Source organism: Perognathus longimembris, chromosome 7 (assembly GCF_023159225.1).
Source record: "Perognathus longimembris pacificus isolate PPM17 chromosome 7, ASM2315922v1, whole genome shotgun sequence".
NCBI lineage: Eukaryota > Metazoa > Chordata > Mammalia > Rodentia > Heteromyidae > Perognathus > Perognathus longimembris.
The window spans coordinates 30419503-30434950 of record NC_063167.1 but is presented as its reverse complement, the minus strand read 5'-3'; the positions used below and the strand labels follow the sequence as shown (position 1 = coordinate 30434950).

The following is a 15448-nucleotide window of genomic DNA, read 5'->3' as shown; positions in this document are numbered from 1 at the left end:
CATGAAGCTAGGCTTTGAGATGTTTGCCAGAGTGACAGTAACCTTTTGCAAGACGAAGGAGGTGACATATCTCTGAGTAGATATGAGACTTTGCAGGTTGCTTCCTTCTGCTTTCAAAAGGATGTTCTCCAATGCTCTTATTGCAAATAGCCACAATTATGTGGAGGAGATTAAGCAGGTATCTAATTTGAAGCTTTTATAATATGGACATACAATTCTCTGCCTAGACTGTGGAATATGGAATAAAATATTCTTTCTCTTCAAACTTGGTAGTATAGCTAGCTCAGATTGAAGGTGGATAAAAAGAAGCATCTTAGCACTTCAGCAATGGAGGATCTTTAAACATTAAGTTCTAGGGCTGGGAATGTGGTTTCATGGTAGAGTGCTTGCCTAGCTAGCAGGCATGAAGCCCTGGGTTCCATTCCTCGGTACCACATAAACAGAAAAAGCAGGAAGCAGTACTGTGGCTCAAGTGGTAGAACGCTAGCCTTGAGCACAGAGAGGCTCAAGGACAGCACCCAGGCCCTGAGTTCAAGCTCCAAGACCGGTTTTTAAAAAAGAAAGTTAAGTTCTTATCACAATTCACGGAGAAAATTTCAAGATGCAGAGATTTAGATGATTTTTTCAAGGCTTCACAGTTATGATAGGGGCAGGAAGGAGTATGAAAGGAAGGAAATCTTGGTAGGCGTCTCCTTTTGAAACATTCCTTCCCACCCTCACCAGTGCTGAATGGCTTTTCTACTGTATTCTGTAAGGAAAGAACTGGGGATTCCATGCCACATGCACATGACTTAAACTTCATGCCACTGACAGCACATGTAACTTACAACTCTGCTGGAACCAGTCTCAGAGAAATGGGCTCAGTAGAGTGCTAAAACATGATGTCTTGTCTGATCTCTTTTCTGAATCCCAGAACTCTATACAAGAAAAGCACTAATAATTCTAGGAAAGAAGAGCCAGCTAAGACGAGCTCTGGGATAGAGCTCCTAAGCTTTTGTCAAATCCATTTTTTTCAAATGTTATTTTTCATCTTTTTAGTTAAATATGGAAGCCAACTGCAGCACCATCATTTATCCACATACACTGAAGATCAAAGGCCACCAGAGTCAGTATGAAATGCTACCATAAACTGTAGTGGCCACTTCACTGAAAGACTGAGGCAAGTTTTAGGAATGAAGGCAACATATCCATAGGCTCAGAAGCTTAGAATTATTCAGCAAATCCTGGATCCAAACTCATAAGCTCTGAGCCTCGGTTCCAGCAAGTGTAGCAGGACATCACTTTGATAGATATGAAAGGCCCAATGTTCATAACCCACAATCAGAAAAGAATCATTAGAAAAGAATTGTCACAACCAGTTCTCTCATCAAGCACAAAACCGTGAGGCATACTGTCTGGCCATGCATAGCAGTGGTCCAGCCCCTCCCCACATTACATCCACTATTACCTGTCTGCTCTGTGGCCATGGCTGTAGTGAAAAGACATATGTTATCATGAGAACCAAGGGAACCATAAAGAATGACTCATTTGTTTTACTCCCAGCATTTGGCCTAGTTTGGCAGAGGCAACCTTTCTTATTTAGAAAGGTATGACAACTTGAAGTGAAATTGTATGACTGGGTCTATCCTTGGCTTTTAATTAAATCTACCTTTTGTATGATATTCCAAACCAATATGATCCTACTGGGTTCCAAGCCTGACCTCAGTGACACAGAAATCAACAATTCCTTCAGCAACAACTAGCAGTTTTTCCTACTATATATAAAATAATAACCCAGAGATGCATGCTCCATGCATATGACTCAAATGTTATGCCTCCAAGCAGAGACTTGTTTGTGTTTCATTGGCAATTCCCCAAACCTCTTAGTTGTTCTTACTCCTGAAACCTAAGTAAAGTGAATCAAAGGGCATCAATGGACTCCATATTTACTTCTGGCCAGAACAGTTTCCCTGCTTGTATTCTCACACCCAACACAGAAGCTGCTTCTCATCCTTCAGGGTCTTATAGGACCACTCAGGCTCTCAGACCCACTCCCTTCCTACTCTTTTTCTTTTGCCAGTTCTGAGGCTTGGGACTTGGGGCCTGGGCACTGTCCCTGGCTTCTTTTTGCTCAAGGCTAGCACTCTACCTCTTGAGCCACAGTGCCACTTCTGGCTTTTTCTGTTTATGTGGTGCTGAGGAATTGAACCCAAGGCTTCATACATTCTAGGCAAGCATACTATCACTAAGGCACATTCCCAGCCACTCCCTTCCTATTCTTTTATGCATCATAATGTTCTTTCTCCTTATGTTTTCATCACAGTTTTATGACTATGTTAGTTTGTTCCCTATAATGCTCATTTGCTCAATAAGCACTGAGTACTTATTATATACCAGGAGATAATTTTCAACAGACTAAGGTGTCTATTAAAAGTGGTTTATGATCGAGGTGACACAAAAAATGTGTAGATAAGAGAGAAACAGATATTAGAAAGCACTACTTAAAAAAATGAACAAGGCTGGAGCTGTGATTATGGTAAGTGCCAGCCTCAGATACTGAGTTCGAGCCCTGTGTCACACACACACACACACACACACATGCACGCACATGCACACACACAACTGTATTATTTGATAGAGAATGAACTGTATGGGTAGGGAAGCTTTCTCTAAGGAGGCAATGTGAGATGAGATTTGAATGAAAAGAACGTATTAACAAAATGAAAATATGAGGAAACAGATTTCCTTACGAAGAACACTCCAAATTTCAAGAAAGTAGGGGCTGTGTCTGTTTTGTTAGCAGTAGGTAAGAAAGTATCCAGCATAGTACCTGGCTGAAAGTTTGATTCTAAGTAAATATTTATTTATCCAGTAAATATTCTTCTTTTTCTTTTTGTGATTCTGTCATTTGAACTTGGGACCCCATACTTGCTAAGCAATTGCTCTATCCCTTGAGCCAGCCCTTTTTGCTTTAGCATTTTTTCAGTCAGGGTCTTGCATTTTTACCCTAGCTAGCCTGAATTCCAATACACCTACTTATACCACTCACATAGGTAGGTTACTTACCACTATATCCTGCTTTTTGATTGAGATGAGGTCTCTAACTTTTTGCCCAGGCTAGCCTCAAACCACAATCTTCCCAATCTCCACCTCCTAAATAGCTGGGATGACAGATGTGGGCCAATATAGGCCTGGCCAATCCAGCATATTCTTATACTGTAAGTAATCCAACTTGAACCCTCAGTTGACTAATTAGAAGTTTCACAACAGAGGAATACATGGAGCAAACCTGGATGAGATTTCTTATGAGTAAGGCAACTGGGTTAGGAGGGGCACCATACCTGTATGCTTTTTCTGCTACATAGAATCTACAGAGAAATGGGATGTATTTATTCTGGGTTGTAACTAGAATAGTGAGTAAATACTATTTCTAGGAGTCTGTTCTTTTCTGTTGTCCTTTTTTTTTTTTTTTGGTGCTTGAACTCAGGGGCCTGGGTACTGTCCTTGAGCATTTTTTTTTCTTTTTTATCAAGGCTAGTACTCTACTGTTGCAAACCATTGTAAGAGCCTTGTCCCGCTGCAACCGAGAGCAAGGCTGGGAGCAACATAATGATGGAGACCGGATGGTGGAATTAGATTTTGGGGTACCAGGGGACCTGCTGCCTCTCTCCAGCAACAGATGCCAAGGGTTCCATGGACAGGGCTTTTATTTATTATCAAACAAGAGTACATGCAGGAAGATACATCAAAGAGACTACTTTAATAAGGGCAGAAAGGTGGCTACATCAAAGAGACTATTTCAAAGACATAAGTGTGTCAGTTGCGGGGGGGGGGGGGGGGGGGGACAATTCTAGGATTGGTAATTTCCTGTAAACAAGAAAACAACCAATTTGCATAGGCCACCTGCTAACAGGAGGGAGGAAACTGTGGCCATTGTAATGTTAAGCACAGTAGGTCTTGACAGGGCTGCCCACAGCATTCAAGGGACAGAGAATGGCATGGCCTTCCAATTCTCTAAGGCCAACCTTATGGCTCTGCATTTACTGTTTCCCACACTCTACCACGTTGAGCCACAGCACTGCTTCCAATTTTCTGGTAATGAATTGGAAATTAGAGTCTCATAGACTTTCTTGGCTTGAGCTGGCTTTCCACTGCAATTCTTAGATCCTCAGCCTCCTGAGTAGCTAGTATTACAGGTGTGAGCCCCCAGCACCTGGCTACCCTGAGTCCCCCCACCCCCTCTCCCCAGCTCAGGACTAGCACCCAACCATTTTGAGTAACAGTTCCACTTCCAGATTTTTGGTGGTTAATTGGAGATAAGAGTCCCACAGACTTTCCTGCCCAGGCTGGCTTTGATCTGTGATCCTCTGATCTCGTCCTCTGGGTTGCTAGGATTATAGGCATGAGCCACCGCACCCAGTTTACTGTGTCTTTCTTTTTTTAATAAGTATACATTACATATACATGACTGGGGAAGAAATTTCATTGTGACATTTTCACAATATATTCCAATCAATCTCTATGGTGTATTTTTAAAAAGTAGTCTGTGCCAGGCACCTCTAAATTGAGTAGAAAATAACTGAACACCTGGTAGATTTTCTATACCTATGCTTGAGTAAAGCTGATGAGAAGAGTGTATGTCTTCTAGCCTTTGCAACTAGATGGATTAAAAGCATCATTTTGGAAACTGCTGGGAGGAAAGATAATTTTTTCTTTGGTCACCATAAGATAGCTCCTATTTGAGATATAGTGCCTTGGAATGTACTCTTAGGACACCAAGGACTTGTGCTTAGTATTATAAAAACACTTATTTGTGTTTACTTTTACATTCAAGCACTCAATTTAGGAAGCAAAATTTCAATAAAGTGATTATTATCTGGGAGAAGAAAGCAGGGAAGGAGTTGTTGGTTTTTTTTTTTTTGTGTTTTGTTGTTGTTTTTTGCCAGTCCTGGGGCTTGAACTCAGGGTCTGAGCACTGTCCCTGGCTTCTTTTTGCTCAAGGCTAGCACACTACCACTTGAGCCACAGCGCCATTTCCGGCTTTTTCTGTGTATGTGGTACTGAGGAATTGAACCCAGGGCTTCATGCATGTAATAAGGCAAGCACTCTACCACTAAGCCACATTCCCAGCCCAGGGAAGGAGTTTTATGACTAGCAGACCAAGGCAACCCAACCCACTTGAAAGAACACTGACTTGAAGGATGAATTTGTCATTCAACTAACATTCATGCAAGTGCCACATATATTAGTCACAGAAGAAAATTTCTGGCAACTTACCTACGGGCAGGAACAAAGGAAAAGTGAGCAGGTGCATTTGGAGAGAAATTCCGGGGGCTATCCAAAGGACTATTACCTGTGATAGGGAAAAGAAAGAAACTCTGTGAGATCTGATTCTGAGGAGGGCTGATGGGACTTATAGGCAAGGCACTTCCTATAGCATTGACATAGTATACTTGTTTATTTTCTCAGGCCCATTATTGTTTAAACTTTCTCTTTGTAAAAGTTTAGTAGTCTATAAGTTTTCTCCCATTCCCATGGTGCCTAAAACACATTAAACCTCTCAGATATCCAATCTCGATCTATCAGGAAGACACTTGGTTCCTGCCCTCCATTCTGTCTTGTAAGGTCAACTCAACTTTCCAAGGCTTAAAGAATTCTCCAAAGATGACTAGCTCAAATGTTCCTTGCACATCTTTCTCTGCAAACTGCATTCAACAGACTAAGCCAGAAATGTGTGTACTTTAAGGGGAAACAGAAGTTCTCAGATGAGGGCTCAGGATAGCAGGGTACATTAAAGTAGTTCTGTTATGCCCATGTCGCGAGGAGACCACCAAGAAGACCACCGAGAGCCAGACATTCCGAAATGCAAAAGCAAGGCTTTATTCAGGTGAGCTGCAACTCGGGCCTCATCCTACCCACCGACACAGCGGAGGTTAGGAGGAAGGCCATGAACAGAGTTTTACATGGGTATTTAAAGGAAAAAAATCACAAAGTTACATAAACCAGGTGCAGGCAGGATTGGGGTGTGAGGACAATCTGATTGACTCGGGGCTAGGGGTTCTCTAAAAATTGGTCTGATGACATTCCAGGGTGGTCAAAGTATCTGGAACGTTCCCGAACCGGTTGGGCCATCCGGGAAATGGGTTTTTATAGCCAGTTGGTTTCGGGAAATGGGCTTTTAAGGCCGGTTAGTTTATTCTTAGCTTAACACAAACAACAAGATGGTTGCAGTTTCAAGATGGAGTCGTCCTAGTCTTTCAGTTCATACTCAGGGCCCCCAAGAATATAAAACATATCCAGTCTCACAGTATAGGAATTACTGCCACCTCTTAATTAGTTTTCATGTGTTCCCTGTAGCTTATAAGTTTAAGCTCAGAAGCTTTGAATAAAACAGTGAGCAAACATTTACATTAGTCATATCAGTTCTTGAACCTAACCCTGCCATACTTCTCTGGTGCTATCTTCTGGCTGAGGCTGGTACTTAGGAGTCCCTACTTAGCAGAAATTGTCAATCTGTCTCTACCCAAAAGGCCATCTGGAAATATTCCATGTTGTGCTGACACTCCCCAAACCCTTGCCCATCTCTTCCCACTTCTAGGCGAACCTCTGTGAACCAACATCAACTATAAGGAGTCTAAATACCCTGAAGCCTGGTAGTTCAGTGTACCCTCGTTTTTTTGTGGACAGTCTGTTTCCTTCAGGGGTATGTATATTCCAGGGGGCTATGAAGGTGCCCTATTGTTGCCCATTATTTCAATCTAACGTAGCCTGGATAACACTTCTGTGTTTGATGGTAATATAAAGACATTCCCTTTAGTTGAACTAATTAGGAAGAGGCATTCTCAGCTTCCTCTCAACTCCAGGTCTTATCTAGTAGATCTGCTCTCAACTCTACTAATTCTAGGTTTTCTATGTTCTGTGTCTAAACTGTTCTTTGTGGTTTATTTCCATCTAATAGCTACACTAACAGGCCAAGTAGGATACAAGAGAAGTGATCAAATGTCAAAACTTTGATGGTACTGGGACCTTCCAGATAGGCTCTTTGTTACTTGAGTCACAATCCTAGCCCTTTTGGCTCTGCTCACTTTTTGAATGGGGTCTTGCTTTTGCCCAGGCTGGCCTGTACTACAATCCTCCAATTTATGCTTCCTGCACAGCTGGGATTACAGGTGTGCCCCATCACACCTAGCTTTTGTTTTTAATTCACTGAGATGGAGTCTCATGAACCTTCTGCCTGGGCTAGCCTTTCATTATGATCCTCTCAATCTCTCTGCCTCTTGAGTAGGTTGAATTACAGGCTTGTGTTGCATATGGCTAGGCTCCTCTCCCTCTTTTAAAATTCTATTCTCAAGCCAGTCATGGTGGTTTGTGCATATAATCTCAGCACTCAGGATGCTAAAGCATAAAGATTTTGAATTCATGGCTAATGTGTTCAGCCAAGACAAAGGGTTTTTGAGACTCCATTTCAAACAATAAAAAAACATGTTTGTGTGTGTCTGTCATCCCAGCTATGGGAAGCATAAGTAGGAGGAGTGTGATCAAGGCTAGAGTGGGAATAAATGTGAGACCTTACTTGAAAAATAACTATAAAGTAAAAAGAGGAGAGGTAACTCAAATGGTAGAATACATGCCTAACAACAAGCACAAGGCCTGAATTCAAATGTCAATATTCCTCCCATGAAAAAAGATATTTTAATGTTTCTCATCTAGCTAAATGGACAATCTTCACAGAACCATTTTTGGAAAATGCTATCGACAAGTTCTAATAGTGGAATGACAGGAAGAAAGCAATACATTAGAAAAAATACAATGGATTGGACATAGGTGAAAAAATGGAGGAGGTTTCTTCAATAACCTAAATGAAAAGTGGTTAGGGGGACTGGGAGTAAGCCTATCCTATCTACTTAGGAGGCTGAGATCTGAGGACTGGTTCAAAGCCAGCCCAAGTAGGAAAGTCCATGAGACGCTTATCTCCAATTAACCAGCAGAAAACTGGAAGTAGAGCTGTGACTCAAAGGGCTAGAGTACTAGCCTTGAGCAAAAGAGTTAAGGGACAGGCTGGGAATGTGTTTTTCTGGTGGAATGCTTGCCTAGCATGCATGAAGCTCTGGGTTCACTTCCTTAGTGCCACATAAACAGAAAAGGCCAGATGTGGTGCTGTGGCTCACGTGGTAGAGTGCTAGCCTTGAGCAAAAAGAAGCTTTTTAAAAAAAGAGAGAGAGCGAAGGGACAGTGCCAAGGCCGTTAAGTTCAAGCCCCACAACCAACCAAAAATAAATAAATAAATAAATAAAAGTGATTGGGGGCTCTATTAGAACATGTCCACCTAGAGTTAGTTTATAACAACATTTGTATCAGTGGCTTTTTCTCAATCTTACATTGAATCTCCAATGACACCTACCAGAACTAAAGGCAATGCACCATGTAGCTTCATTTCAGTGTCAATAAGTACTTACCAATTTATCAATAAATAGATTTAAAGATTTGCTTGCTAGAATTTTTAGGGCTTGCTACAATTTAACATTTTATATACCAAAGGTACCTAAATTTGAAGAAAAGAAATGGCTTGTAAGTTATGAAGTTGGGGGCTGGGAATATGGCCTAGTGGTAAAGTGCTCACCTTGTATACATGAAGCCCTGGGTTCGGTTCCTCAGCACCACATATATAGAAAAAAGCCGGAAGTGGCACTGTGGCTCAAGTGGTAGAGTGCTAGCCTTGAGCAAAAAGAAGCCAGGGACAGTGCTCAGGCCCTGAGTCCATGCCCCAGGACTGGCAACAAAAACAAAACAAAACAAAAAATAAGTTACGAAGTTGTTGCCAGGACAGAGACAAAACAAACCACTTTATTTGTCACTGAAATCATAGAGGCAAAAAGCCTCTGTGAGCGGGAAATAATGATGAATTCCTGCCACTTAGCAGTTGAGGTGGTAATAAAGGAATATTCCCTCCCATAGGCCAGGATCCAATAGCCTTTCTAGGAGAAGCTATACTGATACCAAGCACAGGGTCCTAGCACAGAACCACAGGGTAAGAGTGAAGTCTTTAACAAGACAGCTATACTTTTCACGTCAGCTTTAAGTCTTGGGGTTGACTCAGACTACTTATGTTTCTAATTGGGTATAAATTTGGGAGCTCTCATAGTTCTCCAAGGTTCAATAATGCACTAGAACTCAGGAAACTCAGGAAAGCAATCTCTCTCTCTCTCTCTCTCTCTCTCTCTCTCTCTCTCTCTCTCTCTCTCCATATATATGTAATTACATACACATATCTATCCATAAATCAATCTATCTATATTTTTTAGACAGTTTTGGGGCTTGAACTCAGGACCTAGGTGCTATACCTGAGCTTTTTTGCTCAAGGCTAGTGCTCTACCACTTGACCCACATCTCCACTTCCAGCTTTTTGACAGCTGATTGGAGGTGTTTCATGAACTTTCCTGCCCTAGCTGTTTCCAAACCACAATTCTCAGATCTCAGCCTCCAGAGTAGCTAGGATTATAGGTATGAGACAATGTCATCTGCCAGAAGGCACTATATTTATTCCAGTTCTTTTTGAAAGTCCCCTTTCAGAACAAAGAGTTTTCTATTATTCCAGTTTTAATATAAAAGAAGTATACACCTAGGAAGTGTGTGTTTTTTACAAAGCCCTTATGACCCTAGACCCAGAGACAGTGTATATATATACTTCTAGCTCTTCATTTAAATTTCTAGGCACTCTCTCTCTCTCCTTTCTCCATAAAAGCACCTAGGACTGAAGTCATGCTATTTCCTCATTTTAAAAAGTCCAACCTTCCTCTCCTTCCCTTCCTTCCTTCCTTTCTTTCCTGGTCCTGGGGCTTGAACTCAGTGTCTTTGCACTGTCCCTGAGCTTCTTAACTTACCATTCCCTACCATTCCATTGTCAACATTGATGTGACTCCCATATCCAAATGGCAATTCCCAGACTTCATTTTACTTTATCTGTACATGGCTCTTGGCAGAGGGGATAATTCTCTATTCGCTGAAATGCTCTTTTTTTAATGTGTGCTCCAGAACACCAATGTTCTAACTTTTCTTCTTTCCTTTTTCCTCTTTCTCTATTCCCCTAACCTCTAAAAATTGGAGCATCCCGAGAGTAAATTCTTGTACTTTAGCCCTTTTTGTTTATGCTTTATGTTCACTCCCTAGGTGATCTCTAGACACACAGCTTTAAACATTTTTTATATGCTGAAAGTCCACTGCTTCTGGCTCCTGCCCTTACTTCCTTGAAATAGACAAATATATTGAGTTACTCACACAAATGTACAGAAGACATCTCAGTAGTGCTAAAGATTCAAAGGATCAAAAGTCTTAGGATCAAATTGCTGTTTTTGCAGGGTGGAGTTTCTAGATGACAAGGGCTAGAAAGCCTGGAGGTACAGCCAAGGAAGCAGGAAGAAGGGAACTGAAATTATGGAGACAAGTGTAAATAATAGGTCTAGGGTGTAAGTGTTGAAGTAGCATGGAGGACAAGCTCACTGCAAGTAAGGAGTTCCAAGGAACCAGAAAGGCCTAGGAACTAGAAAAATCATCTACGAATATACTTAAATCACTGATAATAACAGAGGAATGGAACTGAAATAACTATGAGGCAGGAGCTAATTCCTTCTTTTATTTTTTTTATTTTATTATTATTATTTTTTTTGACCAGTCCTGGGGCTTGGACTCAGGGCCTGAGCACTGTCCCTGGCTTCTTTTTGCTCAAGGCTAGCACTCTGCCACTTGAGCCACAGCACCACTTCTGGCCGTTTTCTGTATATGTGGTGCTGGGGAATCGAACCCAGGGCTTCATGTATACGGGGCAAGTACTCTTGCCACTAGGCCATATCCCCAGCCCTAATTCCTTCTTTTAACAAACTAAAAAATAAACTTCATAGACATAAAAGAGAAATGAGGTAAAAGGACAAACCACTGTCCCCCAAACCATAGAGATAGTTACAGAAAATCAGAATTTATAAATTATTATTCACAAGCAGAAGCCTCTACAGGAACCAGTGCCAGTGTACTACAGTCTAAAACTACAACTATATTGCTGGAGGATCAGTGTAAACTATGCTAAGAGTTAAAAACGTAGGGAACTTGGCTGGAGGAGTCCTTCGCTTTTTGTGAGGGTTTTGTCCATAAAAACCTTATCAGCAAATACTTTCACAGTGAATATTATGGGGAAATTCTCTCTTGATTCCACCAGGGGGAGAAAAAGTCATTCTAAAAGAACCAGAATATTCTGTTCTCAGTCCTCAGAGAAACTATTTAATTGGAGGGGCTGGGAATATGGCCTAGTGGCAAGAGTGCTTGACTCGTATACATGAAGCCCTGGGTTCGATTCCCCAGCACCACATATATAGAAAATGGGCAGAAGTGGCACTATGGCTCAAGTGGTACAGTGCTAGCCTTGAGCAAAAAGAAGCCAGGGACAGTGCTCAGGCCGAGAGTCCAAGGCCCAGGACTGGCAAAAACAAACAAACAAACAAAAAAAAAACCCCAACTATTTAATTAGAGGTTAATCTGCTGGGAAAGGAAATAACCAATTCCAGATGCTTGTAGACCTCCTATCCCAAATAAAAGAAAGCAAGCAGAGTAATAAAACTGTGCAAACTAGTTCACAATCCAGAATTAGGCCTACCGAATCACAACTGTAACACTAATTATTTCTCTTCCCACATATTACCAATATATTACTAAAGACTTATTTACTGTGGTTAAGTAATGCACTACATGGTATCCACAAAAAATCATAAGGCACACTAAAGACAAAAATAGAATTTCATGAAATAAAAACAAGCATCAGGACCAGAATCATATGTAGTAGAAAGGTTGGAATTATTAATTAGAATTCTTAAAATTATATGAGTAATATTCTAAGAGTATAAACAAAAAATGTAGACATCTTACAAGAAGATGAATAATGAAGAGGTCAGGTGGAAATTCTAAGATGAAAGGACATCAAAAGGAAATGCTTAGGGCTGGGAATATGGCTTAGTGGTAAAGTGGTCACCTCATATATATGAAACCCTGGGTTCTATTCCTCAGCACCACATATACAGAAAAAAGCCGGAAGTGTCGCTGTGGCTCAAGAGGTAAAGTGAGCAAAAAGAAGCCAGGGACAGTGCTCAGGCCCTGAGTCCATGCCACACACAAAAACACAACACAACAAAACAAAAAAGGAAATGCCTAAGATAAAAAAAATGCTACAGTAGCTTGGCAGTAATGGCTCATGTCTATAATCCTAGCTACTCAAGAGGCTGACTTCTGAGTATTGTGGTTCAAAGCCAGCATGAGCAGAAAAATCCGTGAAACTCTTATTTCCAATTAACCAGACAAAAGCCAAAAGTGGAGCTTTGGTTCAAGTGGCAGATTGCCAGCTTTGAGGAAAAGAAAAAGCTCAGGGGTAGTGCCAAGGCCCTGAATTCAAGACCGAGGATTGGCTGGCATGCTTGTACATGCATGCAAGTGCACCAACACATACATATGCTGGAACAGAACTGAAGAATGGGCTTATTAGCATGGGCATGTCTAAAGGAAACATCTCTATGCTTGAGGATATGACAACAGAAATTTCTAAAAGTGAAAAGCAAAGAAAGTAAGGAGTGTGATGCAGAATCAGCCATGGAACAGTACAAAAGGTGCAAAATATATGTGATGGGAACATAAGGAAACAGGAACAGAAGAATATTTGAAACAACAATGACTAAAAACTAAAGCAAATTCACGACACACAAGAAGTCACAGATACAGGGAGTTCAGAAAGCACCAAGCAGAATAAACTCTGAAAAACTATACATAAGCATATCATTTATAAACTATAGACAAAAAAAATACTGAAGAGGGGCTGGTAGAGTGCTTGCCTCTTATACATGAAGCCCTGAGATTGATTACTCAGTACCACATGTATAGAAAAAGCCAGAAGTGGCTCTGTGGTTCAAGTGGTAGAGTGCTAGCCATGAGCAAAAAGAAGCCAGGGACAGTGTTCAGGCCCTGAGTTCAAGCCCCAGGACTGGTAAATGAAAACAACAGGGAAAACAAATCTTACCTACAGAACAGCACAAAAAATAATTACATGTGTCCTAGGCTCCAATGGTTCATGCCTGTACTCTTAGCTATTCAGAAGTCTGAAATCTACAGGATTGTGGCTCAAAGCCAGTCTGGAAGAAAAGCCCAAGAGATTCCATCTTCAAAATAACCAGCAAAGAACTGGTCTAGAGGTGTGGCTCAACTGGTAGAGGTGACAGCCTAAGTAAGTAAGCAACCAAGGCAAGTACAAGGGACTGAGCTCAAATCCTAGTTCTGGCTAGCAAATAAACAAATCTTGTTCAAAATCTAGATAAGCAGGTCAGACACAGGTGGCTATGCCTGTAATCCTAGCTAATCAGGAGGTTGAAATCTGAGGATCCCATTTCAAAGACAGCCTGGGCAGGAAAGTCCATGAGACTCTTATCTCCATTAACCACCAGAAAACCGGAAGTGGTGCTGTGGCTCAAAGTGGTAGAGCATTAGCCTTGAGCATCCAGAAAAGCATCCAACCCTGATTATACTTATGTATAAGTGAAATGAGTAACCAAAATGATATAGAGGACCAGAGGATTACATATATTAAGCTGAAGTGGTAGTAGCCCAGCCTCTGGTGACTCCTGCCTATAATCCTAGCTAGCTACTCAGGAGGCTGAGATCTGAGGATCATGGTTCAAAGCCAGCCCAGGCAGGAAAGTCTGTGAGACTCTCCAATTAGCAACCAGAAAACGGGAAGTGGAGCTGTAGTTTAAGGGGAAGAATGAAGACACACAAAAAAGGGCGGGGGCAGTGGGGGAATACAGTGGTAGCTGAAAAACAGATTTAGACTATTTGTAAATTTATGAAAAAAAAAAACAAATTCTAGGTCTCTCTTCTTTTTTCCCCCCTATGTATGCACGCGTGCGCGCACACACACACACACACATACACACACACACACAGAGTAACAAATGTACTATGCTGGCAAAAATTGTGATAATGAGGCCAAGAAGGTCTCAGTGTATCTGTTCCTCCTTAAGTCTTTTTTTGGTCAGTCATGGGGCTTGAACTCAGGGCCTGGTTGCTATCCTTGAGCTTGTTCTGCTCAAGGCTAACACTCTACCACTTTAAGTCACAGTGCCACTTCCAGTTTTCAGGTGGTTAATTGGAGATAAAGAGTCTCACCAACTCCTGAGTAGCTAGGATTACAGATGTGAACCACTGGAGCCCAGCCCTCCTTCAGTTCTGCTGTTATTTTATTTATTTATTTTTTTTGGCCAGTCCTGGGCCTTGGACTCAGAGCCTGAGCACTGTCCCTGGCTTCTTTTTTCTCAAGGCTAGCACTCTGCCACTTGAGCCACAGCACCGCTTCTGGCCGTTTTCTGTATATGTGGTGCTGGGGAATCGAACCTAGGGCCTCGTGTATCCGAGGCAGGCACTCTTGCCACTAGGCTATATCCCCAGCCCTACAGTTCTGCTGTTAAACTAAGACTCATCTTAAAAATATATATATATGGCGGCTGGGGATATGGCCTAGTGGCAAGAGAGCTTGCCTCCCATACATGAAGCCCTAGGTTCGATTCCCCAGCACCACGTATACAGAAAACGGCCAGAAGGGGCGCTGTGGCTCAAGTGGCAGAGTGCTAGCCTTGAGCAAAAAGAAGCCAGGGACTGGCAAAAAAAAAAAAAAGAGTGCTTGCCTGTAATACAGGAAGCCCTGGGTTTGATTCCCTAGCACCACATATATAGAAAACGGCCAGAAGTGGCTCTGTGGTTCAAGTGGCAGAGTGATAGCCTTGAGCAAAAAGAAGCCAGGGACAGTGAGTCCAAGGTCCAGGATTGGCAAAAAACAAACAAACAAAAACCATATATATGGGGCTGGGAATGTGGCTTAGTGGTTGAGTGCTTGCCTAGCATGCATGAAGCCCTAGGTTCGATTCCTCAGAACCACACAAACAGAAAAAGCTGGAAGTGGTGCTGTGACTCAAGTGGCAGAATGCTAGCCTTGAGCAAAAAAGAAGCTAGGGACAGTGCTCAGGCCCTGAGTTCAAGCCTCAGGACTGTGTGCGCACACACATGCTAAGGACCTGAGCTCTGTCCCTGGCTTCTTTTTGCTCAAGGCAAACACTCCACCACTTGAGCCACAGCACCACTTCTGTTTTTTTCTGTTTATGTGGTGCTGAGAAATGGGTACGCAAGCACTCTACTGCTAAGCCATATTTCCAGCCCTACGTAGATATTTAATAGTCCTTTAAATAAATCAACCTACTTTCAAATTCTTAAACCTTACATTATTCAACAGATTCAATGCTTAAAACTGAAGCTAACAGGTCTTTAAAAACTACATATGAACACAAATTTCAGAAGGCATGAGATTTAAAAATGTAATATCTATATGGGATTAGTGTTGCTTTTCTCATCAGTTGAAGAATTGTCTAGAGCAAAAGATATGTGAATTCTTCCC

The 15448-nt window shown here is 41.8% G+C and overlaps 1 protein-coding gene across 4 annotated transcripts in view; it reads right to left on the bottom strand.

Annotated features, from left to right (window-relative positions):
* Positions 1 to 15448, bottom strand: part of Mast2 (microtubule associated serine/threonine kinase 2) — a 126380-nt gene that overhangs the window by 29648 nt on the left and 81284 nt on the right. For 3 of the 4 annotated variants that reach the window (XM_048351206.1, XM_048351208.1, XM_048351209.1), the window contains 2 exons: positions 5257 to 5332; positions 1448 to 1468 (listed from right to left, as the gene is read on the bottom strand). In XM_048351206.1, coding sequence (XP_048207163.1) covers positions 1448 to 1468; positions 5257 to 5332 — 97 coding nt within the window. The remainder of the gene's footprint in view (positions 1 to 1447; positions 1469 to 5256; positions 5333 to 15448) is intronic. The other variant, XM_048351207.1, reaches the window with a different exon arrangement.